This window comes from Microcaecilia unicolor, chromosome 9 (assembly GCF_901765095.1).
Source record: "Microcaecilia unicolor chromosome 9, aMicUni1.1, whole genome shotgun sequence".
NCBI classification, from domain to species: domain Eukaryota; kingdom Metazoa; phylum Chordata; class Amphibia; order Gymnophiona; family Siphonopidae; genus Microcaecilia; species Microcaecilia unicolor.
The window spans coordinates 183,974,557-184,000,201 of record NC_044039.1 but is presented as its reverse complement, the minus strand read 5'-3'; the positions used below and the strand labels follow the sequence as shown (position 1 = coordinate 184,000,201).

The following is a 25,645-nucleotide window of genomic DNA, read 5'->3' as shown; positions in this document are numbered from 1 at the left end:
ACCACGAGTTAAGCCATCTTAGAAATTATGAATTGTTAATGTACTGGTGACAAGTTAAATTGATAATTCTATTTAAAAAGATTTTTTTTTTTACAGTATCATACAACGTTCACAAAAAGTTGATGAATTCTCAAATTAACCTTTAGGAATAAAATCAAGTTTAAGGATGTACAAAGAATATGAAGAACAACCAGGATAATTTCAGCCCAAGTCCTGCTTGGCAGAAAATGCAGATTCTTCCCCTGATATTCCAGGATAGGCTTCTCAACCCTATCCTGGAAGCACACCCAGGCAGTTGAATTTTCAGGATTACCACAATGAATATTCATGTGATCTGTTGTATGCAGTTTTTAATGAAGCCATTATGCAGGCCTGATGAAAAGTATTCAACACTCTCCAGCTAATATACTTCTAAAGATCCAAAGGCTTTCTCCCTTTTTATGCCACAAGCAGATGATTTTTGGTATATACTATTCATGCTCATTTTAAATAAGTTAAAAATGTAAAAAACGTAATACTGACAGCAATATAAACCTAAATAAGTTATATCTGGAAATATTAAAATAGTTCCATATATTAAAACAGTCAACTTTAGTTTCACATATCAGCTCTTTTCCATCTCATAAATAATCTGCATAACAAAAAAAAAAAAAAAACCTAACTACTACAAGAACCATTCTGGAACTAAAAACTGAAGCACATATACTGCACTAGAAAGTTAAAGCATTTAAGCTCGGAGGTAGTGTCAACCACACCTAACATGAAGGATGCCAGACTGTAGGTTTTGGTCTGCACCAATGTAGAATAGAAAAATACCAGACATTTTTGAAATTACATTTAGAAAAATAAGGGTAAATCTGCACAACAAAATCAACACTGTTGCAAGAGCATGAGAAAGAGGCTAAATCGTTTGCATTTGACATCATATATTGATAGTGTAACCTCCATTGAGACAGCAATGGAAGTGGCATAAATTAATGGGACATAAAACAAACTTCCAAAATCATGATATGTAAGCTATTTACCAGCAAAGTAAACAAAAACAAAACAAAACTGAATAAACTGGAAGTAAAACAACAGTCAAAAACAAAATAGCTAAAATAAACAGAAACCTAGAAACAAAGCAAAATGCCTAGTCGTTACCAAGCTGGAAAAAAAAAAAAAAAAGATGAAAACGAAACACACTAAAATTTATAAAAAGTTTGAATACTGTAGAAAATGTAAAAGAATTGCCAATATAATGCTGTATGTGTGCTTGGGGTTGCTGAGCCGCCAAAAATATTCAGCTCTGATACAGCTCAAGGCTCCCCTGTATTACTTCAAATTTATATATCTGAAAAATGTATATACAAAATTTATATGTAAGATGTGCTAATTGTTCTATAGCACTTAGAACTGCATAAAGATTGTTTACTGGTATACATGCACATCAATACTGCTACACATCCTCTAGAGTTTGAAGTTCATGTAATCATAATAAATATTTTTGTAATTTTTAGATAGGCCTGGTTAATTTATGTACTGTACAAATGCACTTTTTGTATGTGTAAAAACAGAGTTGGTAGCTTGAAGTTATATTCAAGTGGTTGAAACTTGACCAGGTGTAAATGTAATAGCAGCTCTTATGTCATTTAAAAACAAAATTACCAATGCGGTCTCAGTCAAACTGAGATTAAGTTTATAGTGAAAAAACAGTATCAGGACCCAACAAGAATTTCCATGATATGATCCAAATCACTCAGATCTGTTCTACAGATACTATTTGCTGATGAAGAATTGCATGATGGGAAGGCCTTCAGCATCTCTTCTGAACTGGCCAATGGTGGCTTGGGTGGCAGAAAAGGCGGGAAATATAAGTCTGAATCATACATAGATGTGTCAATATCTTCAAATATGTCATCAATAGCCAGATCTTTCAAGTAACTGGTTGAGTTTGAAATTTCAAAGGAACCAAACACACATTCTGCTTTTGGTTCAAGTTTGTCATTTTCTAGTTTTAACCCTGTGCTTTCCAGAGCCTTTGGTTGATCATCTCCAGCAGAGGATAAACACGGAGATGGGTTGATGTCCTCCATGAAGTCCAAATCTTTAAGAATAGATGAAATGGCAGACGACATGTCATCATCTGATACCATCATTAGACTGTTTTCTATTGGGGTTTCTACAGAACAAGAGCCACAAGCATGGGACTCTGGGTTATTTAACCCTGAAGACAAATGTAAAGAAATTCCAGTTAAATCAATTCCTGTGCAATTGTAGACACTGGAGGTAACGGTATTGCACACATTCGTTGCCTGCTGGCTGGTCTCTTGCCTCATTTCCTCTTGAATTTGTCTTACTGTATTGGCTATGAGAACAGACTGGTGAAGATTAGGTTCCACCAGCATTTTATAGCTCTGTAACTTACTGAGGCACATATTCAGCACCAATTGCCTCTGGAGTGCATATGGCAGATTTCGACTGGTATCAAAGGCACTAAAAAGATCTGCCATGCTCTCCTCACATTCGCTCAGCTTGCGTTTGAGCCCTCTACCCACCACAAATCTGTAGGAAAAAGAGGGAAAAAAAAAAAAAAAACCAACATCTTAAGGACAGTTTGCTAAAATAGAATTCAAAAGCAGAAACCTGAAACAGGTATATTTACTACTCATTTTCAGATCAAAGAATTGTTACAGCAAGAGTAAATGATTGTTCTAAATTAGATCTTTTTAAAACAGGTACACCAAGTAAATTCAACAACACATCAATTTACCAATTTAATGTTAACAAAACACTGCATCCAGCATTCCTCCTACCCCACCATTAGCTTCCCAAAAAATAGCTTTGCAAGGTTAACTTCACAATAGGTTGCCTAGCTTAAAAGGGTAAGATGGTGCCTATTTTATAGAATAGGCAAGTAATAAGAAGGTGTGTAAGATACTAGGAGCTAAACCAATAGAAATTGGTTAGATTGTATGCACATATAAATACGACTGCAGTTTCAGTCTGTACAACAGCACATTTTATTAAAAACACATGTACTTTGCAACTTTGCCCACACTCCACCCAAGAACACATTATAAAGAAGTGCTGTTTTGTAGACAAAATTTGAACATTTGTGCATTTTTAAAAAATTTTTTTAACACCAAGGAGAAACAACTTATCGGATCATTTTCTTTCCATTAGTCCTCCAAACTATTCCAGAACCTGTGGGTAGTTATGCCCATCAACTAGCAGGTGGAAATAGAAAACACTGAATCAAGGTGTGGATATATACACCTTGAATAACAACCATCATTTGAACATAAGAACAATTACAAATACAAAACAGCCCCCCCCCCCCCCCTGCATGGACCTCCTCAATACGAATCCAAGAGAGAAGGAACCAAGGAGACGACTCACAGCAGGCATATTCCAACTCTACTTCCTAGAAGTCAAAGAAAACAGCCAGGAGGGCTACTGGAAAAATATGAAGGATTAATAGAAAGAAAATTTATCAGGTAATAATTTCTCCTTCCATAGAGTTCTTCCCACTATACCAGAACCTGTGGGATGGCCAAAAGCAATCCCACTATGGGTGGGACTCAGGTACTCTCACCTGCAGCACGCAAGATTCAAATACTGCTTTGGAACGAGGTGCAACACCCACTCGAATGCCTCTCAAAATGTATGGAAGGTCAACCAAATCACAGCCTTTGATATCTTCTGGTGAAAATCAATTGCGACTCAGCCCAAGAAGTCGACATGAACTGGGTCAAATATGACAACCAGATGGTCATCTTCAACCATCCGGCAATACTGGGCTTAGATGCCACCAGGCCCTGCTTCTGTTTGCTGAACAGGACAAAGCTTGTCCAATCTACTGAATTCATTGGTAACCTCCAAATACCAAAGTACGTGCCTCACATCCAAGAGTCTCGAATACCAATCTCCATAGTCTTCTCTGCAAAAGGGAGTTTCACCAACTAACTAATGTGAAAAGACGGCACTATCTTCAGGATCAATATAAATCAAAATGCGGGATTGAACCTATTGTGCTGCGAGTTGAATTTCCCACTCCGTCCCACAAATTTCAAACAAACTAGTGCAGAACTACTTAGCAAACAGAACCTTAAACTTCCCAGTAGGGAAAGTACCAAAGGCACCAAGAAATCCACTACTCTTCAAAAGGAACAAGGTAATATCATAGGTTCTAGTTAGACATGGAAGAGAAGAAAAAAGGAACACCCATAAAAACTCCACATGAGGGAGAAAACCCGGGTGGTTAAAAAAAACCAATTCCACTTAAGAAAAAGGGAGACAGGAAATTCTCCTCACAGTAAAAGTCTAAGGATACATCCTAACAAAGAGCAGAAAAAAACACTGCTAAGACAAGTGTTCAGCTGAAGAACTCAAGATATAACTGAGGACAAATGACCTGGCCAACAGCAAGTTTACAGCACAGAGAGCGTTCCAGAAGCTTGGGGAGGGACTGAAATCTTTGGTTCTGACTGTGGCTTTTTCTGTAGTAATTCCCAAGTGGGGGGGAAAGGAAAGGAAAGACTATGCAAAACAGTGGAATTCAATAAGTGGCTTGAGTCTTGGTGTAAAGAAGGTTTTAGATACATAGGAGCATGGGGTAATACGTGAAGGAATAACAGGCTGTACTATAATGATGGGCTACATCTTTCTGTGATGGGGGAAAATTTCAGACTGTTTCTAGACATTTAAACTAGAAGGCAGGGGTGACAAAAGGAAACAAGGGAATTCAGAAAGTCACCCCCAGAATACACATGATGGCAGCGGGCAAGGTCATCTAAATATAGAAAATCACCAAAGCTCACTAAGCACATGGAAAACAATGAGCACAAATGCTCATAGTCTAGGTAAAAAGGTTCAAAGACTTGGAAGCCCTAATGTTTGAAGAAAACTTGGATGTTGCTGCTATTACAGAGATATGGTTCAATGATTCCCACGAATGGGATGTGACTATATACCAGGCTATAATCTTTTTAGGAAAGATAGAGGACCGAAGAGGTAGAGGAGTGGCGCTGTATGAGAGAGACAATATCAGATCGGATGAAATGCGGGGAATGTGGGGAAAAGAAGCTTTATGGATCGACCTGAAAAGATAACCCCCGTGTGGATACAGGTTCCATCTACAGACCTCTGGCACAAATGGAGAAGCTAAACAAGGATCTGATAGAAGATATTCAAAAGATTGGTATGAAAGGGGAGGTGCTACTGTTGGGAGATTTCAACTTGACTGATGTGGATTGGAACATCAAGTCTGCAGAATCGGAAAGAAGTAGGGAGATTGTGGACACCTGTCAAAGTGCCTTGCTCAGACAAATGGTGACGGAACCCACGAGGGAAGAGTAGATACTGGATTTAGTGCTAACGAATGGAGGAAGTGTTTCCAATATCCGGGTGGGTGCCCAGCTATGTAATAGTGATCGCACAATATGGTTCAATATAAGGGCAAAGGCGGACAGAGGACGCACAAAACTCAAAGTACTGGATTTCAGAAGTATTGATTTTGATAAAATGGGGGAATACCTGAAGGAGCTGTTGGGCATGGGAAGGCATAGAAGAAGCCTTCATTCCTATATTTTCTTCTTTCTCCAATATATCTGAAAAAGGTTGTCACCTCTCAACATCTTTAGCCATTTTTTCTTCCGCTCATGATCAGTCGCCATATTTACAGAAGCCTTTAGCTTTGACCACTGAAGGCTATGTGTAGAGTGAGGAGGATAAATCAAACGTGCTAAACAATTACTTCTCTTCTGTGTTCATGGAAGAAAATCCTGGTGAAGGACCACGTTTGGCTGCCAAAGGAATATCTGGGAATGGAGTGGATACTGCGCCGTTTATAGAAGAGTTTTTAGCTGGAGAATCTGAAGGTGGACAAAGCTATGGGGCCAGATGGGATACATCCCAGGATACTGAGGGAGCTCAGGGAGGTCCTGACGGGACCTCTTAAAAATTGATTTAATAGATCTTTAGAGACGGGAGAGGTTCCACGGGATTGGAAACAAAGGGATGTGGTCCCTCTTCACAAAAGTGGAGACAAGGGTGGGTGGGGGGGGGGGGGGGGGGAATTGTTAAAAATGAAAAAAAAAAATCAATAAAAATTTTGAAGTTCGGTGATGTTAATATTTGAAAGTTGAAACCATTGATTATTATAATATAGGAAATATTAGAAGATTATTTGTACTAGTCACAGAACAGTACTTTCTAGTTGTTTGTGCAATGTATTTTATGATATGTTTCACTTGACAATAAAGACTTCTTGCAAATTACAAAAGTGAAGACAAGGAAGAAGTGGGGAACTACAGACTGGTAAGTCTCACGTCGGTGGAAGGAAAAATAAGAGTCACTGTTGAAAGAAAAGGATAGTAACTTTCTTACAGGACCTGAGGCAACATGGCTTTACCAAAGGAAAATCCTGCCAAACAAATCTTATTGAGTTCTTTGACTGGGTGACCAAAGAACTGGATGAAGGACATGCGCTAGATGTAATCTACTTGGATTTCAACAAAGCCTTTGAGATATGGTCCCCCACAGAAGACTTGTAAATAAACTGAAAGGGGTCATCAAGAGATTTCAAGATGGCGGCAAGCACCTAGGTGAGCTGCAGACCTCATTTCCTGAGAAACCAAATGCCGAAGAGAAGGGGCAAGTCAGCAGTCCAAGCTTCCCCAACGCCGGCCCTAGTACCTACAGGTTTTTTTTTAGGACTTCTGGACATGATGGAACGGTCGGGAGCGGTTCCTTAGGGAATGTCAGCAGAATGGAGGAGAGCTCGGCGTTCCCAGGACTAGATGTGACTGAGCCCCGACATGAGAGCTCCGCCCCCGCAGCCGACACAGACGAGCTCCCCCTCCGAAGGAACGAGCACGCAAGCTCCAAAGATTGGGCCTGAACTAGACTCAAGCCAAGCAGAACGATTAGTATCTCCTGAAGTACTCCGAGGGAATCGACTGCAGGTCAATGAGGAACAGAAACTGAGAAGGAAACAAATACTAAATTTGCCTCCCTGGACTTTAGAGAAACCGTCAAAGGTAACTTTAGACAATTTGTGGGACTTGGTGGCTCAAATGGCACAACATTTATCAAACAATTACATTAACCCCAAAAGTTAATGAAATTGAAAGTAAAGTTGAGAAAAATGAAACTGATATAAGAGCATGCTCTGAGAGGATTGATGTTATGGAAGGAAAAATTGTAAATTTTGGTAATATTCAAACCACTCTGGTGAAAGATATATCAAACCTAAGGAGCAAAGTGAAAATATATGATAACTATATGAAAAGATATAATTTAAGATTTCCAAAAACCTTTCCAAGAGTAAAGATAAGTACGATAGAAATGTTAAAACGGTACCTTAAAGAAGTTCTTGAGATTCCAGAGAGTAACCTACCACCTTTTACTCAAGTTTATTATGTACCTCAGAAACAACGCAATCCATCGCCACAACAACAAGAAATATCATTAGATGTTACTAATTTCCTCGAAGCATCAGACATAGAACAAGCTATCGTAGCAACTCTTGTAGCTACGATGGCATTATTGCCAAACAATGGCTACTTCGGATGTTTTTTAAATGTAAGGACAAAGAGTGTGAGGCAAGATGGCGTCTGAATAGGACGTGTGTGAAACAGCTCCTCACCCAACTCCCTCTTGCTGTTTTTTTTTTCCTTAAAAAATATATTTCCATGCCCAAGAGACGGGGCAAACAGAGGGCTTACCCTGCTCCCTCTGCAAGACAGGAATTGGGACCGATGGACCGTTTCACTGTTCCCAGAGTAGAATTGACTGGGCAACAACCCTTGCTGCAGGAGGGATCGATGAGAGGAGAACCGACCTACCTGCCTGAGGGAGAGACCACTCTGAGCCCAGAGGAACGGAGTCCTCCTTCGATGCCGGCAATGCTGGCAGACCAGAGCCCTGGATTGACTAGACCCGAGGAGATGTCTGATCTGGGAGCAGGGGCAGACTCTGCTAGCAGAACGCCGAGTGCAGCAGTGCTGGTGGTTACTGCTGAGAATACCGAAGGAGCAGGAGCTGAATCACAAGAGAGCAAGACTGGCTCTAAGAAAGGAGCTCAGGAAGAGGTAACATTGAAATTATTTCCTAAAAAACCGGAGAAAATAACCCTAGAAAAAATTTGGGATGCTTTGGAATGTTTAGAAGATTCTTTAACCCAGAAACTATCTCCAATAGTTAAAGTTATTCAATCAAATCAAGCTAAAACAGCAGACTTGGAAAAACAGTTGGACCAATCTAAAACAGCAGACTTGGAAAAACAGTTGGACCAATCTAAAACTTTTGAACAAACAATTATACTTGAAACAAATCAAATTAAAGAGAGTCAAATAACTTTAATAAAAGAAAATGTATACTTACAGAGGAAAATAGAAACTTTAGAAAATTTACAAAGGATGAAAACATTGAGATTTATAAATTTTCCTAAAGTTCCAGCAGTGGCTCCTTTAATAACATTCAAAAGATATCTTTCTGAAGTATTAAAAATTACTGAACAATTGTTTCCACCTGTAGCAAGGATTTATTATTTGGCTCCCTATGTTAAGAAACCAAGTGAGCACATAATACCATCTATGGAAACCCCATTTGAGGAGCTAAATTTGAATTTATCACAAATAATTGAAGATGAACTATGTGGAGTACAACCTGCTACATTAATTATAGACTTTGTTCTACAGCCGGATCGGGACTGGATCTTGAAAACTTTCTTTAAACATAGACATGAAGTCTTTCTGAATTGCAAAGTCAAAGTATTTTGATATTGCTAGACAAACTCAGAAAAGACGTCAGTCTTTTTTGAAACTTCGTGATCGTGTATTGTCACAGGGGGGAATTTTCTGGCTTAAATTTTCCTTGCAAATGTGTTAAATTTCAATCAATTAAATATGTTTTCTTTGAGAGTGATCAGTTAGCAAAATTCCTGGACTCCAGACAAGAGCCAGCCGTAAACTCTCTTGTGCTTCCTCCATTAGTATCTACTCCGTGATAGGATAAGTGGGAACATGTTCTACTCATTTTTTCCTATGTTAACCAATTTTTGAATTGTGCCTTGCCTACAATTGTGGACTTTAGCAGTAATTATCATTTAATAGATTTTCTTTATAAAATATTTTCTTGTATGGTATGGTAATACTCCTTTTCTGTACAAGTGTATCTTGTAAAATTCATTAAAATTACAAATAAATTAAAAAAAAAAATGTAAGGACAAATTGTTTTTGGGACTTAAGGTATATGTATTTCCTGATGTCGCGAAGGAGACAAAAGAAACGCAACCAATTTTTGTTATTGAAACCAGAAGTTTTGCGCCTGGGAGGCACATTTTATCTTAGATTTCCTTGTAAATGCATTGTAATTTACAATACACAAAAGTTTGTTTTCATGGATCCATCTCATTTAACAACATTTGTAACCTCTAAGAGAACATAAGGAACTAAATAATGTAAAGTATGTCCACTCTCACCTAGATGCAGAAATCTTATAGATATTTTTTTCCTTTTATTTGCCTCCAGTGTGATGAATATCTCCCCATTTAAAGTGGACTTGAGTGTTGAATAAGTGAAATAGTTTTCCTTTTTTCCTATTTAATGTTTTTTTTTTTATTTTAACATTTTCTAGTCAAGTGTAACTCCTTGAAATATATGTAAATCCATAAAAATAAAATAAATAAAAAAAGTAATTAAACTGAAAGGGCTGAACTTGGGACTGAAAGTGGTGAACTGGATAGGTAACTGGTTGACCGACAGGTGGCGGAGGGTGGTGGTAAATGGAAGCCGCTCGGATAGGAAGGTGAGTAGTGGAGTTCCTCAGGGGTCGGTGCTGGGGCCTATTCTGTTTAATATATTTGTGAGAGATATTGCTGGAGGGTTGGAAGGAAAAGGTTTGCCTTTTTGTGGATGACACGAAGATAGCTAGTAGAGTGGATACCCTGGTGGGAGTAGAAACAATGAGAAGGGATCTCCAAAAGGTTAGAAGAATGGTTGAGGGAAAATTTAATTATATAGTCCAAATACTAGGTATCCTAAGTAGATCGGTTTCTATTAACGTAATTGATGAATATATTTAGAAACCATAATTCAAAACATACTTAAAAATATATAAATTTGTGCAAACACAAAAAATGTAAAAAAAAAAATAAAAAAAAATAACCACTATTTAAATAGATAATTTTGTGCTCAGTTGTTTTTGGTGTGTTACTGTGACTCAAAGAATTGAGAAGCATATACACACATTGCTCACATTGCACACCCTTCCTCCAGCCAGATATTGTCGTCTAGTAGCAAACTATTCAAACAATATACAAACAAATATTAAAACTACTTAGCTTAGATAGGGTATGGACGGATCTACTGGTCTTCACTCAATTCCCAAGTTGTAAATACAGCGCCAAAATGGATATTGGTTCATGGACGAGGCACTAAATTAGCGGTTACTGTAACACTTTTTAATCTGAATCTGTGCAAAGGTGAATCCACATTTGCCTTGGGTACAAAAGTGTAAGCCCTCCAGGGACAGGGAAATACCTAGTGTACCTGAATTTAACTCACCTTGAGCTACTATTAATATAAGGTGTGAGCTAAATCCAAATACACAAGCTACATCATAAGCCTTTATTGCATTTGTATCCCACACTTTCCCACCTATTTGCAGGCTCAATGAGGAAGAAAGCATTCCTGCTCTCTGTATCCATCTCCTGAATTGACATCACGTACTTCCGGGTTCGTCACAAGCAGAAGTGACCAACCACATGAGGTTTTTCGGCTTCAGAATGTTGGCGGTGCATTCTATTAAATAGGATTGGTCAGTTCCTTGAAGCACAGCCAGAGCTCAGCGTCCTGCACAGTAACGCTCAGACACCAGAGAGAGAGGGGGGGGGGGGCATCTCTGTCACACACACACACTCTCTCTCACAGTCAATGTCTTTCTCTCTCTCACACTATCACATTCACTCTCTGTGTCACACAGTCACTCACACACTCTCTTGGTCTCATACACTCAGTCTCACAGAGAGTCTGTGTCTCTCTCACACACACTGTGTGAAACACACTCTCTCTCTCTCACAGTCTCTCATATGCACTTGCACACACTCATTCTCACACACACACTCGCACATTCACGCTCTCAAACATACACACTCCGAGGAAAACCTTGCTAGCATCCGTTTCATGTGTGTCAGAAACGGGCCTTTTTTACTAGTACAGATATAATAGGCATCTCAGACTTCGTGGAAAGTGGACAATCAATGGGACACTGCACTAACAGTGTACAAATTGTATCGAAATGATGGAGAGGATCAAACTGGAGAGGGGTTGCGCTATACGTTAAAGAGGGAATTGAGTCAAATAAAATAAACATTCCATATGAAACAGATAGTGTGGAATCATTACGGATAGAAAGTCCATGTGTGAAGGGAAGGAGTATTCTTGTAGGCTGTACTACCGTCCGCTGGGACAAAACGAACAGATGAAGAAATGTTTACAGAGATTAGGAAAGCTGGCAAATTAGGCAAAGCTATAATATTTCAATTACCCCAATACTCTTTGGATAAATGTTAAATTAGGGAGTACCAGGGAGATAACATTTCTAGAAGTAATAAACGACTGCTTCTAGGAGCAATTGGTCCAGGAACCGACAAGATGGGGAGTCATTTTGGACCTGGTCCTTTGTGGTGTGCAGGACATTGTGCGAGATGTGGCAGTGTTAGGTCCCCTGGGAAACAGTGACCATAACATGATCAAGTCTGAGCTACTATCTGGGATGAACTCGCAAAGGAAAATCTACTGTAACTACATTTAATTTTTGAAAGGGCGACCTAAAATGAGGAAAATGGTTAAGAAGAAACTAAAAGGATCAGCTGCTAAGGTTAAGACACTAAATCAAGTGTGGACGTTATTCAAAAATACCATCTTGGAAGCCCAGACCAGATGCATTCCATATATTTGCAAAGGTGGAAAGAAAATGACAGCCAGCATGGTTAAAAGGTGAAGTAAAAGAGGCAATTTCAACCAAAAGATTGTCCTTCAAAGAATGGAAAAAGGACCCAAATGAAAACAAGAAGCAACATAATCACTGGCAAGTCAGATGCAAAGCATTAATAAAGAAGGCTAAAAGAGAACATGAAGAGAAACTTGCTGCAGAGGCTAAAACTCACAGTAACAACTTTTTCAGGTATATCAGAAGCAGAAAGCCTGCGAGGGAATCGGTGGGACTGTTAGATCACGCAAGAACAAAAGGGGCGCTCGGGGAGCACAAGCAGAGAAACTGAATTAATTCTTTGCTTCGGTCTTTATGGAAGAACAATGTAAGAGAGCTGCCTTTACCAGAAATGAGTTTTCAAGGGTGATGATGCAGAGCAACTGAACATCAATGAACCTGGAAGATGTACTGAACCAAACTGACAAATTAAAGAGTAGTAAATCACCTGGACCAGATGGCATACACCCAAGGGTACTCAAAAGAACTCAAGCATGAAATTGCTGATCTGCAGTTAGTAATATGTAACCTGTCGTTATAATTGTCCGTAGTACCTGAAGATTGGAGGGTGGTCAATGTGACACACATTTTTAAAAAAGGTTCTAGGGGTGAACCAGGAAATTACAAACTGGTAATACCAGCCTGTTATCAGTGCCAGGCAAAATAGTGGAAACTATTATAAAGAATTATAAAGAATAAAATTACAGAACATGTAGACAAACATGGTTTAATGTGACACAGTCTGCAAGGGTTCAGCCAAGGGAAGATCTGCCTCACCAATTTGCTTCATTTCTTTGAGGGCGTGAATAAACATGTGGATAAAGGTGAGCCGGTTGATGTAGTCTATCTAGATTTTCAGAGAGTTTTTGATAAAGTTCCTCATGAGAGGCTCCTGAAAAAATTAAAGTCATGGGATAGGAGGCAAGGTTCTGGTGTGGATTAGGAGTTGGTTATTGGCCAGAAAACAGAGGGTAGGGTTAAATGGACATTTCTCTCAATAGAGTGAACAATGAAGTGCCACAGGGATCGGTACTGGGACCGGTGCTATTTAACATATTTAGCAATGATATGGAAATTGGGACGAGTGATGCGATTAATTTTGCAGAGGATACAAAACTATTCAAGGTTCTTAAAACACATGTGGACTGTGAAATATTGCAGGAAGACCTTAGGAAATTGGAAGACTGGGCAACTAAATGGCAGAAGAAATGTGGACAAATACAAAGTGATACACATTGGAAAGAACAAGCCAAATCATAGTTACCAGATGCTAGGGTCCACCTTGGGGGTCAGCACTCAAGAAAAAGATCTAGGTGTCGCTGTAAATAATACGCTGAAATCTTCTGATCAGTGTGTGGCAGTGGCCAAAAAAGCAAACAGGATGCTAGGAATTATTAGGAAATGGATGGATAATAAAACCGAAAATACTATAATGCCTCTCTATCGTTCCAGGTGCAACCACACCTTGAGTATTGCGTTCAGTTCTGGTCAATGTATAAAAAAAAAAAAAAAAAAAAAAAAAAAGATATTGCAGAATTAGAAAAGGTTCAAAGAAGAGCAACCAAAATGATAAAGGGGACGGAACCCCTCTCATATGAGGAAAGGCTAAAAAGAGGTTAGCTCTTCAGCTTGGAAAAAGACGGATGAGGGGAAATATGATTGATGTCTACAAAATCCTGAGTGATGTAGAATGAGAAGTAAATCAATTTTTTACTTGTTCCAAAAGTACAAAGACTAGGGGACACAAGAAGTTATATGGAAATACTTTTAATACAAATAGGAGGAAATATTTTTTCACTCAACCAATAGTTAAGCTCTGGAACTCTTTGCCGGAGGATGTAGTAACAGTGGTTAGCATATCTGGGTTTTAAAAAAAGGTTTGGACATATTCCTGGAGGAACAGTTCATAGTTTGCTATAGAGACAGACACAGGATTGGTAGCATGGAATGTTGTTAATTGGGTTTCTGCAAGTACTCATGACCTGCCTTGGCCACTGTTTGGAAATGGTATACTGGGACAGATGGACCATTGGTCTAAGTAAGTATGGCCACTCTTACGTTCAGCATAAATTCACTGGAGGCGAGTCTTTCAACTGAATGGAAGCCCTGGAACAAGGCAGGGGCATTAGACAAAAATGAAAGAGGATAGACTCAAAAGTAGCCTAAGGAAATACTTCTTCACAAAAAGGGTAGTGTATTTGTAGAATGGTCTCCTTGTGTAAGTGGAGCACCTGAACTCAAGAAAGCTTGGGACAAGTACATAGAATCTCTATAGGAATGATAGGGAGAGTATATGGCATAGACTGGCAAACTGGATAGCTATATAATCTTTGTCTAACTACATTTTTCTCTGTTTCTATTTCTCTCTACATTTATACCTGATCCCCGCTGCAATAGCCGAGTTGGGGCAAAAAAATCCTCAGGAAGTCCAGCCACTGTTTTATGGGCTCCCTCTCCAAAATGACTGTACCATCTCTGAAGCACCCCCAGCAGAACCAGGGAGCACATGCCCAGACACCAAATTAAAGTTTTCTGCAGGGAATGGTACAGTGATGCCATTTCAGTCACTGGATCCATTCATCATAGAGCCAAAATATTTTTGATGTACATATATGCCTATAATTTCACATACTTTAGTGAGTTTTCCCCTTTACAAGCTTGGTAAGGAAAGAAGGAGAAATCAGATCTTACCTGCTAATTTACTTTCCTTTAGTCCCTCCAGACCGGTCCAGAATATGACCAATTGTTGCGCACTTCTTCCAGCAGATGGAGACTGAGAATTCTGACTCTTGTGAGAGCCAATAAGAGCCCTGGTTAGCTAGAGTGGGATTCAGTATTATCTTTACAAAGCAGAATAGAAAGGAGAAAAGCTGTGCAACCGGAGGACTCAAAACAGCCACTGTGAGCATACAGGAAAATACCTGTAGATCTTCACTTTATGGTCAATTGCCTTATTTTGGCTGATTTTATTTTATTTTAATCGAAGTCAAACAAAGTAGCTCTTCCCTAAAGAACTGGTAAGGATGGGATCTGGGCCAGTCCGGAGGGGCTAAGGGAAAAATTAGCAAGTAAGATCTAATTTCTCTTTCCTTGGCGTCCCTCTGGACTGGCCCAGAATGTGACTGATGGGACATGAGAGCAGTACATTTAAGGGAACGACCGTAACAATCTGGTTGTAACAACACTGGCTCAAAAATCACATCCTGGCAACACTGCACATCCAGCCTGGAAGACCATGTCGCTGCCCGACATAAATCCAAAGGAGAAACCAAACAAAAACAAAACTACTCTGCTCATGACATCGCCTGTCCTCTGGTATAATGGACTTTCAGTCCCTCCGGAACTAGCTTCTTGGAAGAAGATAAGCAGAAACAATCATCTCTTTAAGCCACCTAGAAATGGTGGATTTAGATGTGGGAATCCCTTTGCAGGATCCCCTCCCCGATAAGAAAATATGATCTGATTATCTAAACCGCTCAGATTGCAAATAGTGTTTCAGAACCTTCTTGACATTGTTTACGCAGACTGCGCAGAACTGCCGATCCAGAGGACGAACACAATGAGCGGCAAAACTACCGTATGCCTCAAATGAAATCTGGAAATGACTTTCAGAAGGAATGTAGGAACGGGACGCAAAAAGCCACCTGCTCCTTAGTAAACTCCAAAAAAAAGGAGAGAGGCAGGAAAACTCAAAAGTGCACCAAGTCTGAATATAGCATTGTGACTATTACTTTAGAAGAATGACCCCTCAAACAATCACGCCCTTCCAAGAGCCAAGCCATAAGACAAAATCAAGCCGGATCTGGAAGAACTGGTGGTCCCTGAAGGAGGCCGGGAGACTCCGGAAGTTTCAGCGAGTCCACCAGAAGGTGTAAAAAAATCAGCATACGGAGGCCTTCAAGGCCGATCCTATCAAGATTAAAGACTGCTGTGGACCTTGATCCTTTGAATAAGTCTGCCTATAAGAGGCCACCGAGGAAATAAACGTAAAAGAGGTGCAACTATGACCTCCACTTTGTGATCCTTCCTGTGACCGAAGAATAATGGAACCGTGCCATTCAGATTTGGTGCCATGAAATCCATGACAGGGACAGCCCAACGGTGGAGAACTACTTGAAATGCACGTGCTTCGAGAAATCACTCTCCTGTGATGACAGAAATTTGTTGAACATTTGTTGTCCCCGCTACATACTACTACTACTTAACATTTCTAAAGTGCTACTAGGGTTACGCAGCGCTGTACAATTTAAACGAGGAAGGACAGTCCCTGCTCAAAAGAGCTTACAATCTAAAGGACAGGTAAGCAGTCAATCAAATGGGGGAGTGTAGGTTTCCTGAATAGAGGTAAGTGGTTAAGTGCCGAAAGCTACAGTGAAGAGGTGGGCTTTGAGTAAGGATTTGAAGATAGGCAGGGAGGGCGCGTGGCGTATGGGTTCGGGTAGTTTATTCCAAGCATAGGGTGAGGCGAGGCAGAAGGGGCGGAGTCTGGAGTTGGCGGTGGTGGAGAAGGGTACTGATAGGAGGGATTTGTCCTGTGAGCGGAGGTTACGGGTAGGAACGTACGGGGATATGAGGGTAGAGAGGTAATGAGGGGCTGCAGATTGAGTGCATTTGTAGGTTAGTAGTAGAAGCTTGAACTGTGAGACGCCGACAGATCCAAAAGATGCTGCTCTGCCCAGGCCATGAGAAGAGCTGCTTCTTATTGTAAAGGTCGACTCTTCATCCCTCCTTAACGATTGACAGACTACTGTCGTCGCATTGTCCGAGAGCACCCGCGCAGATTTGGATTCCACTAGAAGTTGAAAAGAGAGCAGAACAGAATGAATTGCCCATGTTTCCAGAGTGATCAAACAGCGTGTTTCCGTCGGGAACCAGAGACCCTGAGCAAGATGCCCCAAACAGAGAGTTCCTCAGCTCCCGAGACTGGCATTCACTGAGGCTCATCAAAAGAACACCCTTGTTCAGAATTGGAGTCTGAAGCCACTAAAGGAGACTCTCACTTTCGAAAGTCCCAAGAGGCAGTTTCACAGTCAGCGGGACATCTGTAGAGGTCTCCTGAACGCTCTGGCCCAAGGTACTACCTCTATCGTTGCTATCATGCAATCAAAAATCTGAAGATCGGACTGTTTGAGGAGGAGAGAATCTGGCCTTGAAGAATGACAATCCTGTCCTATGGAAGAAACACTCGGCCCTGAAGAGAATCGAAGGAGACTCCAAGATAAGGAGGCTCTGAGAGGGCTCCAAACAACTCTTAAGAGGGTTTACTACCCAACTGAGGGACTGAAGAAACTGGACAACTGGAGTTGTAACTTGCAGCCTTTTCTGGAGATACTTTGCATCTATCAACCAATTGTCCAGGAAATGGTGAACTAGAATACCTTCTTACCCGAGAGCTGTTGCTACTACTACCATGAACTTCATGAATGCTCGAGGAACCAAAAGGCAAAGCTGGAGACTGAATGCTTGCGAAAGACCACAAAGAGAAGAAATCGCTGATGAAGTGGACGAACTGGGATGTGAAGATATACCACCGTTAAGTCCAGAGGTCTTAGAAACTCCCATGAACGCATTGTGACTATGATGGAATCAAGAGTTTCTGTAAGAGGAGGTCTTGAGTGCTCAATTGCCCACTTTGAAAACTAAAAAATTGGACTAAAGGACCCTTTTTTCCTCAGAATGACAAAGTAAATAAGAGAAGGGTCCTGTTCCGATATCTGCTAGAGATACTATATTCCAGAGTATGGAATGACATCTTTTTGATTTGTGTATCTTACTGTAATCTCCTGAAATATCAACACACTATGCCAATGTTATGAATAGTCATGCATCTACAGCTGCTACAGGTAGAATGAAACTGCTTAAGCAGTAGTTATAGAATCTGACTACTGAAGGATCTTCTCCAGGTAGAAGTGCATCTGGAACCAAAATCATGGATTCAGTGTCCCCAAAAAACTCAGAAACATTCAAACAATTATCTTATAGAAGGGATGTATCAGAGTCTGAATCAGACACAGGGTCATACACCAGGTCCCAGGAAACCCTTGGGCAATTAAACCAAGTTAAAATCCTCTCTGCAGTAGAAGGAAATGGAGCAGAGGAAGCAGCTTTAAGTAAAAGAAAAAGCTTAGTACAGTTGCAAAACAAATTCAGGAGGAATTCACTCCTCAGGAAGGTACTGTTGGCGATGAGAAAGCTGGAAAGAAACCCCTAACAATGAGTCTGTGAAAGAAGCCGGCCTTCTCTGTCTCAGCAATTTGTTTCTCTAAAATGGGAGCGTTTCCCACCGAAGCCAACGCTATTCAAGTTCCAGCAGCGGTAAGAGAAGAAACCGCAGCATTTACAAAAGAAACCACCAACGGGGCAGAAAAACCGGTCAGGAGCTGTCTGACCATGCAAAACTTACAAACACCAGCCACTGAAATGACCCTTCTTTAACAGACCTCTCTCTGTTTCTTCGCCATAGCAAAGATCAGCAAACTTGCCCCCCCCCCCCACACCCTGATACTCTCCCAGCAAGGAAAGAGTCAACTAGCAGCAAACCAAATAAAAAGCTACAGTTGCAAAAAAAAAAAAAAAAAAAAAAAGACAATCAAAGCAGCTTTAACTCACAATCAATGTGGCTGTCTCTCCGGGCTCTCAGGACACTCTTCCCACAAAGGGGCTGAGGCAGTGCAAATGAAAACGTCATTCAAACTTAAGATAGAAACACAAACAAACATTTGGGAGGATTTTATGGGGGCAGAGACCCAGCCAACCATGTTTACTGAAAACCCTCATGGGTATCAGCCTCCAATTTTAAGAGAAACACCAGATCACAGAATGTACTGAACATTAGGAGTGGAGGAGTGGCCCAGTGGTTAGAGCACTGATCTTGCAATCCAAAGGTGGCCGGTTCAAATCCCACTGCTGCTCCGTCTGATCTTGGGCAAGCTACAACCCTCCATTGCCCCAGGTACAAACATATTGTGAGCCCTCCTGGGACAGAAAAATATCCAGAGTACTTGAATGTAACTCACCTTGAGCTACTACTGAAAAAGGTGTGAGCAAAATCAAAAAAATAAATAATTTTTTAAAGCCAAATGGGAAAAATTAGAAAGAGACTGAAGGGCTCACCTCCTTCCACCTGCTGGAGACTAAGAATACTGAATCTCATTCTAGCTAACCAGGGCTCTTATTAGCTCTAACAATAGTCAGAATTCTCAGTCTCCACCTACTGGAAGGAGTGCACAACCATCAGCCACATTGTGGGCCGGGCCGGAGGGACGCTAAGGAAATAAAACCGATTTAACAATATTTACTGCTGGGATGAGGAAGGGAAAAATAAAACCGCCACAGCTTTTCCTTCATCCCAATTGATCCTACAATAAATGAAGGGCTAGATTTACCCAAGTGTGCTGCTATCTTAACACCATTAATTATTATTAGTAAACAGCTACTACTCCTCAAAATGAGACTTACAGAAAATGACAAGAAAAACTGTGCATTAGAAACTTCCAGTAGATCTAGTTTAAAATTAGAACAAATTCAATGGTTAAGAGAAAAAAAAAGGAAAGATGAAGGGAGAACCTTTATACGGCTCTACAATGGAAGAGCACCACCAGAGTCAAAAAGCATCTATTGCACTTACAGCACAATGTTTATTCTTGCAAAATGAAGTCTTTACCAAATAGTTTCCATCTTATATTTGAGCTATCCCAAATTACTTTTGCTCTACATCTCTTTCCTCAACCTATTCAATAAGCTTATGGCAGAACTAACAGTGCTAAGGAGGTTACCTGACTGCCTAAGAAGCTGTGAGAACCCTCTCAGAGAATGAAAAGCAAGGGCGTTCACCAGCTACTGGCCTTTCCAAAGCATGAGCATGCTAAGAAATTAGTGCACTGCATCTTGGCACCTAAGTACTAGTTCTAAAATGGCACCTAGGCATCCAAATTCTTTTATAGAATAACGATCGGCATTTACACATCAACATTTAATGTGTTTCAGTGGTGTACAAAGCGCACTGGCGCCACAGTCCCAGTCCCTACCTACCCTCAAGCTCCCTCGATAGCCCTCTTCTCTCTGCCACCCTGCATTAAAATTTTTTTTTTTTAAATCTTTGAATCGGCAGCACAGTGCCTCGCGTCTGCGTGTAAAAGAAGCGGATCGCCTTGTCGGGCCTTTCCTGTGTCCCACCCCCGTCTGACGTAACTTCCCATTTCTGCGAGGGTGGAACACAGTGAGGGAAGGCCCGACGAGGCGATCCGCTTCTTTTACACGCAGATGCGAGGCGCTACGCCGCCGATTCAGAGATTATTTTATAAATGCAGGGTGCTAGGTGGCAGAGAGAAGAGGTCTGTCGAGGGAGCTGATGGTAGGCAGGTGGGGACTGGGTCGGGGGGGGGGGGGGGGGGGCTCAGATGGGAGAAGAGAGTTGGAACAGGGGTCTGAGAATGGGGCAGGAGGGAGAATGGGTCCGGGGCTGAAAAGAAGGGCAGGTGAGAGAATGGGGCTGGAGCTGAAAAGGATGGCCCTAATGCAAGGCAGGTGGATGAAGGGGACTGGAACTGGGGGCTGAAAAGGAGTGTAGGAGGGATAAGGGAGCTAGTACTGGAACTGGGGGCTGAAAAGGGGACAGGGAGAAGTGGCTGGGGCTGAAGCAAGGGGGGGGGGGAGAGAGAGAAAGAAAGAGGGCGGGCAGACGGTGGATTGCAGGGAGAGAGCGAAGACAGATGCTGGATGGAAGGGAGGCAGTGAAAAGATGAGGAAAGCAGAAACCTAACAAACTGTAAATAAAATATATATATTTTTTCTTTTCTTGCTTTAGGATAAAGTAGTATTGTAGCTGTGTTAATAAATGTTTATAAATAGAACATGAAAATAAGGTGATCTTTTTATTGGACTAATCTTAATACATTTTGACTAACTTTCGGAGAATAAAACCCCCTTCCTCAGGTCAGGATAGGATACAGTAACAGCACTATACTGTATTGACCTGAGGAAGGAGGTTTTGGCCTCTGAAAGCTAAATGTATTAGTCCAATAAAATGGGTTTTCTATATTTGTTTTATTTCTATTTGTTAATTTGTAAAGTGGTGATTGGTATTTGTTTAGTTTTTTCAAATTTACATCTGCTGTCTTTATATTTTGCACACTACTAGGGGGACATTTTCTGTTTCTGTGGTGTTGCATTGTATGCAGAGTCTGGCATCTTGGGGGTTCAGTTTAATTTTTGTCTACATAGAAAGTTTATGATTACTTATTCTATAGTGGATTAGGGTGTATCTGTGTTTGTGAAAAAGACATGGCTTTCAGCTGGCATTGATTGTGCAGGATCAACGATCTGTACTAATCTGTCTGGTTTCATTTTACAATAGGTGAATTGATGTTCTAGTGCTCACTGTAGTGTTTAAGATGCTTTCCTTTTCCTTGTATGACTCGTAGAAATTACAGCTTATGGTATGGTATGGTAGAATTGCTCCATAGGTCTTGTTTTGTATTCTCAGTGGTGGTGGAGATGAAAACAGTAGCAGAATTCAAGCATGCGATGGATAATCATAAAGGAATCCTGTTCAGAAGGAATGGATCCTCAGAAGCTTAGCCGAGATTGGGAGGCAGGGCTAGTGCTGGGCAAGACTTCTACGGTCTGTGCCCTGAAAATGGCAGATACAAATCAAAGGTAAGGTAAAACACAAAAGTAGCACATATGAGTTTATCTTGTTGGGCAGACTAGATGGACCGTGCAGGTCTTTTTTCTGCCGTCATCTACTATGTTACTATGTATGCCTAATACTGGATTTTGGAGGGGGGGGGGGGGGGGGGTTACAAAATGACCAGCCCCGGGTGTCAACTACCCTAGGTCAGGGGTAGGCAACTCCGGTCCTCGAGAGCCGCAGGCAGATCAGGTTTTCAGGATATCCACAATGAATATGCAGGAGATAGATTTGCATACCAAGGAGGCAGTGCTTGCAAATCTATCTTCTGCATATTCATTGTGGATATCCTGAAAACCTGACCTGCGGCTCTCGAGGACTGGAATTGCCTACCTCTGCCCTAGGTACATCACTGATGTGTTTAACAAAATTTAATGTGGACAAATGCATAGTGGTGCACATTGTGAAGAAGAATCCAGATCAGTTACCTGATGCTAGGGTCCATCTTGGGAGTCAGCACCCAAGAAAAAGATTTAAGTGTCACTGTAGATAATACACTGAAATCTTCTGCCCAGTGTGTAGTGGTGGCCAAAAAAGAAAACAGGATGCTAGGAATTATTAGGAAAGTGATGGTAAATAAGACGAAAAATACTCTCTCTATAGCTTCATGGTGCAACCTCATCTAGATTAGTAAAGACTAGTAAAGAAGCTGAAATTAACATGGGAACATTTTTTTCTTTACAAGGTCCCAAGATCTGGAATTCAATCCCAGCTTCTCTACTGACTATAGCAAATTATATCTCTTCGTAAAGCTTTAAAGCATGTACTCTGATTTACTGTAAACCTTTTGTTGCTTTTTGATACTGTAATTCATGTCCAAATATATCTTCTTGACTGTAAACAGCTTTGAAGTTACATTATAAAAGGTATAGAAGTATCTATAAAACTGCATTGTTGTAGTCACCTGCAAATGCATAGTACAGACTTCCCTCTCTGTCCTGCCCTCGCGTCAAGACGTCAGAGGGCAGAACAGAGAGGGAAACGGAGTCGGACTGTCGGACGACACTGCCTGGAAACGAACATCGCGTGAACCAATCTCCACCCTCCCCCCCATCGCTCCCCTCCGTATCGGGCCCCCAGCACTGACCTGACAACGCCTCTCACCTCCGCTTTCACACAGAGATGAGAGGCGCTGTCAGGTCAGTGCAGGGGACCCGGCACGGAGGTGGGAGGGAGCGGTGACGAGGAGGGTTGCTGGACATGGGGGGAGGGGGGAGGCCAAGGGAAAGAGGAGGGTTGCTGGATACGGGGGGAGGATCGGTGGACGGGGTGAGGCCAGGGAAGAGAGGAGGGCTGCAATACTCGCCCGTTTTTACGGGCTTAACAGCTAGTGTATATATATATATATACACTATATATACTATATATTCTACTATATATATATATATATATATAGTAGAATTAAAAAGGGTTCAAAGAAGAGCAGCCAAAATCATAAAGGGAACGAATTCCTCTCACACAAGGAAAGGCTAAAGCTATTAGGACCCTTCAGCCTAGATAAGAGACAGCTGGGGGGGGGGGGGGGGGGGGGGGGAGAGATATGATTGAGGACTACAAAACCCAGAGTGGCACAGAACAAGTAGAAGTGAATATTTTTTTTACTCAAAATTACATGGAAATACTTTTAAAACAAATCAGAAGTATTTTTTCAGTCAACAAATAGTTAAGCTCTGGAACTCTTTGCCGGAATATGTACTAAAAGCAGTTAGTTTATCTGGGTTTTAAAAAAAAAATTTGAACAAGCTCCTGGAGGTAAAGTCCATGGCCTGCTACTGAGACAGGCACACAGAAAGCCATTGCTTGCCCTAGGATTGGTAGCACAGAATGTTGGTACTATTTGGGTTTCTGCAGGAAACAGGCTACAGGGCTAGATGGACCATTGGACTGACACACTATGGCTATTCTTATGTTAACATTCAGGTGCACCCACTTACGCCATGTCAATGTGGGCATTAAATGCACAAACTCAACTACAACACTTTAGCATATAAATTATGCTACTTTAAACGTGGGAACCACCCATGAACCACCCACGCCCCACCCACACAAACACCCTCTTCTTGCATTTACACTGTGTTACATACCACCACTGTGCATGCATGCAAGCACACCTAACTTTAGGTAACCCGAAAATAAGTAGGCTGTTACTGTTATCCACCCAGAACAAGTAGTGTGGGCTATATCATTTTATGTAAAAAAAAAAAAAAACCTACTATGCGCATGTGGTTAATAAGAACGAGGGTGCTTAACATCGGTTGGGCCTAGGTCTGAGGTGCTACTACTGCAGAGATCCGCACAGGTTGAGAAGTGGACTAAGCCTAGGGCATTCCCGGCGGGAACTGTGCAGATACCGCAGGTTCAGCGTAGACAGGCTGGGAAGTGTGCCGTTAGTTGAACGTGTGTGGAGGAAGGAACTAACCCCAGATGACCCCACTCACTAACCCCTACCCCCAACAGGAAGCATAACATCCCCGGCAGCCGTTCAGCGGGTACCTTTCAAGGCTCGGACCGCCACGGCTAATTATAGCGCGTGCCAAAACTTGCACTACGCGTTATCACACACTACCCTCCAGCAGAAACAGCCTCAAGAATCCCTGCTGCACGTCGGCGGCACAGAGCCAATCAGTAGCCTTCCTCCTCCTCACCTTGCCCTGGGGCAGGCTTTCACCGTATCCTCTGCCGAAAGCCGAACGGGTGCACTCCCTCCTCCTCCGCTGATGATCTTCATCTTCCGCTTCTGGTTCCAAAAAGACATTCACACTCACATTGTCCCAGCTGTCCGTCACCTGCTCTCCAACTTCTTGTAGAACCGTCTCCGCCGTAGCCAGACATTTATGATAGCCTTTAGCTCCAAACGGCGTCACCCTTACCAACCTCCGCTTTTTCCGCTACTAGCGGTTCAGAACACAAGGCAAGAAGGAAGGCAGCAGCACCAGTAATAGAAACTGCGCGAAAAACGCTCAGCTGATTGACGGCCCCCGTCAGGTGCACGCGAGCTCATTGGAGGCCGGAGCGCCGCACTGCCCAGCAACCATTTACCTATTGGTCAGTAGATTGAAATGCTCAGCCTACTCCAAGTCGGTGGCCAATTAGAGAGAAAGAGTGAAAGAAACAAAAAAAAAAAAAAAAAGAGAGAGAGATACTATGTCAAGGCGCGTGCGCTTATAACTCTAATTGTGCAGCGTTGTGTTGGTCGTCGTTTCGTAATCGTAACTTTTCAGATGTTGGTGATTCTTGAATGCTCGTCTGCTTTGCGGTTTAAAAAAATAATAATAATTAAGGAGTGCATCCTTAATTCAGAATCAAGCTTTCCAGGGTCCAGGGAGCATGTAGAAAGCAGCATGTTTGTTAACATTTCATTGACCTCGGGTAGATCTAAACAGAACAGCAACCATATTTTGAGAGGACTTGGGTCTTCTGATTTTTGGTTTTTAACAATAAGCAAATAAAACAACCTTGGTGAAAAAAAAAACCACTAGAAAGCAGGGGCGTAGCCAGATTTTGGGTGAGCCTAGGTAAGCAGTGGGTGGGTACCAAATGTTCTTCCCCACCACCACCACCAAAAAAATATCTCAGCTGGCAGGAAAATGCTTCTTTCCACCTTGGCAGTCTGCAGCAGGTATGCGCTGAAAACTGAGCATGCGCAGGTGCCAATATTCTGGACAGGGCCGGTCTTAGCAAGTGCGGGGCCCTATGCAGACCAATTTGGTGGGGCCCCCCTCCTAGCCCCGCACCCACCCTAGCTCCACCCCATTGATAAGATTATTACATTTTTAGAACATTTTTTTATTTAAGAAATTTCAAATAAAGACAAATGAAGCTAAACTTGTACAAAAAAACTGATTGAAATAATAAGCACAATGCTATCATGAAACCTCCCCTCCCTACTACTACTACTACTACTTAGCATTTCTATAGCGCTGCCAGGGTTACGCAGCGCTGTACAAGTTTAAACATGGGGAAGGACAGTCCCTGCTC

The 25,645-nt window shown here is 41.6% G+C and overlaps 1 protein-coding gene across 1 annotated transcript; it reads right to left on the bottom strand.

Annotated features, from left to right (window-relative positions):
* Positions 1-1,171: 1,171 nt before the first annotated feature.
* Positions 1,172-24,547, bottom strand: LOC115477712 (SERTA domain-containing protein 2-like). The gene is made up of 2 exons (XM_030214765.1): positions 24,313-24,547; positions 1,172-2,544 (listed from the first exon to the last, which is right to left on the bottom strand). The coding sequence occupies exons 1-2, from the start codon at positions 24,420-24,422 to the stop codon at positions 1,698-1,700; spliced, it is 957 nt and encodes a 318-aa protein (XP_030070625.1). The 5' UTR covers positions 24,423-24,547; the 3' UTR covers positions 1,172-1,697.
* Positions 24,548-25,645: the final 1,098 nt, after the last annotated feature.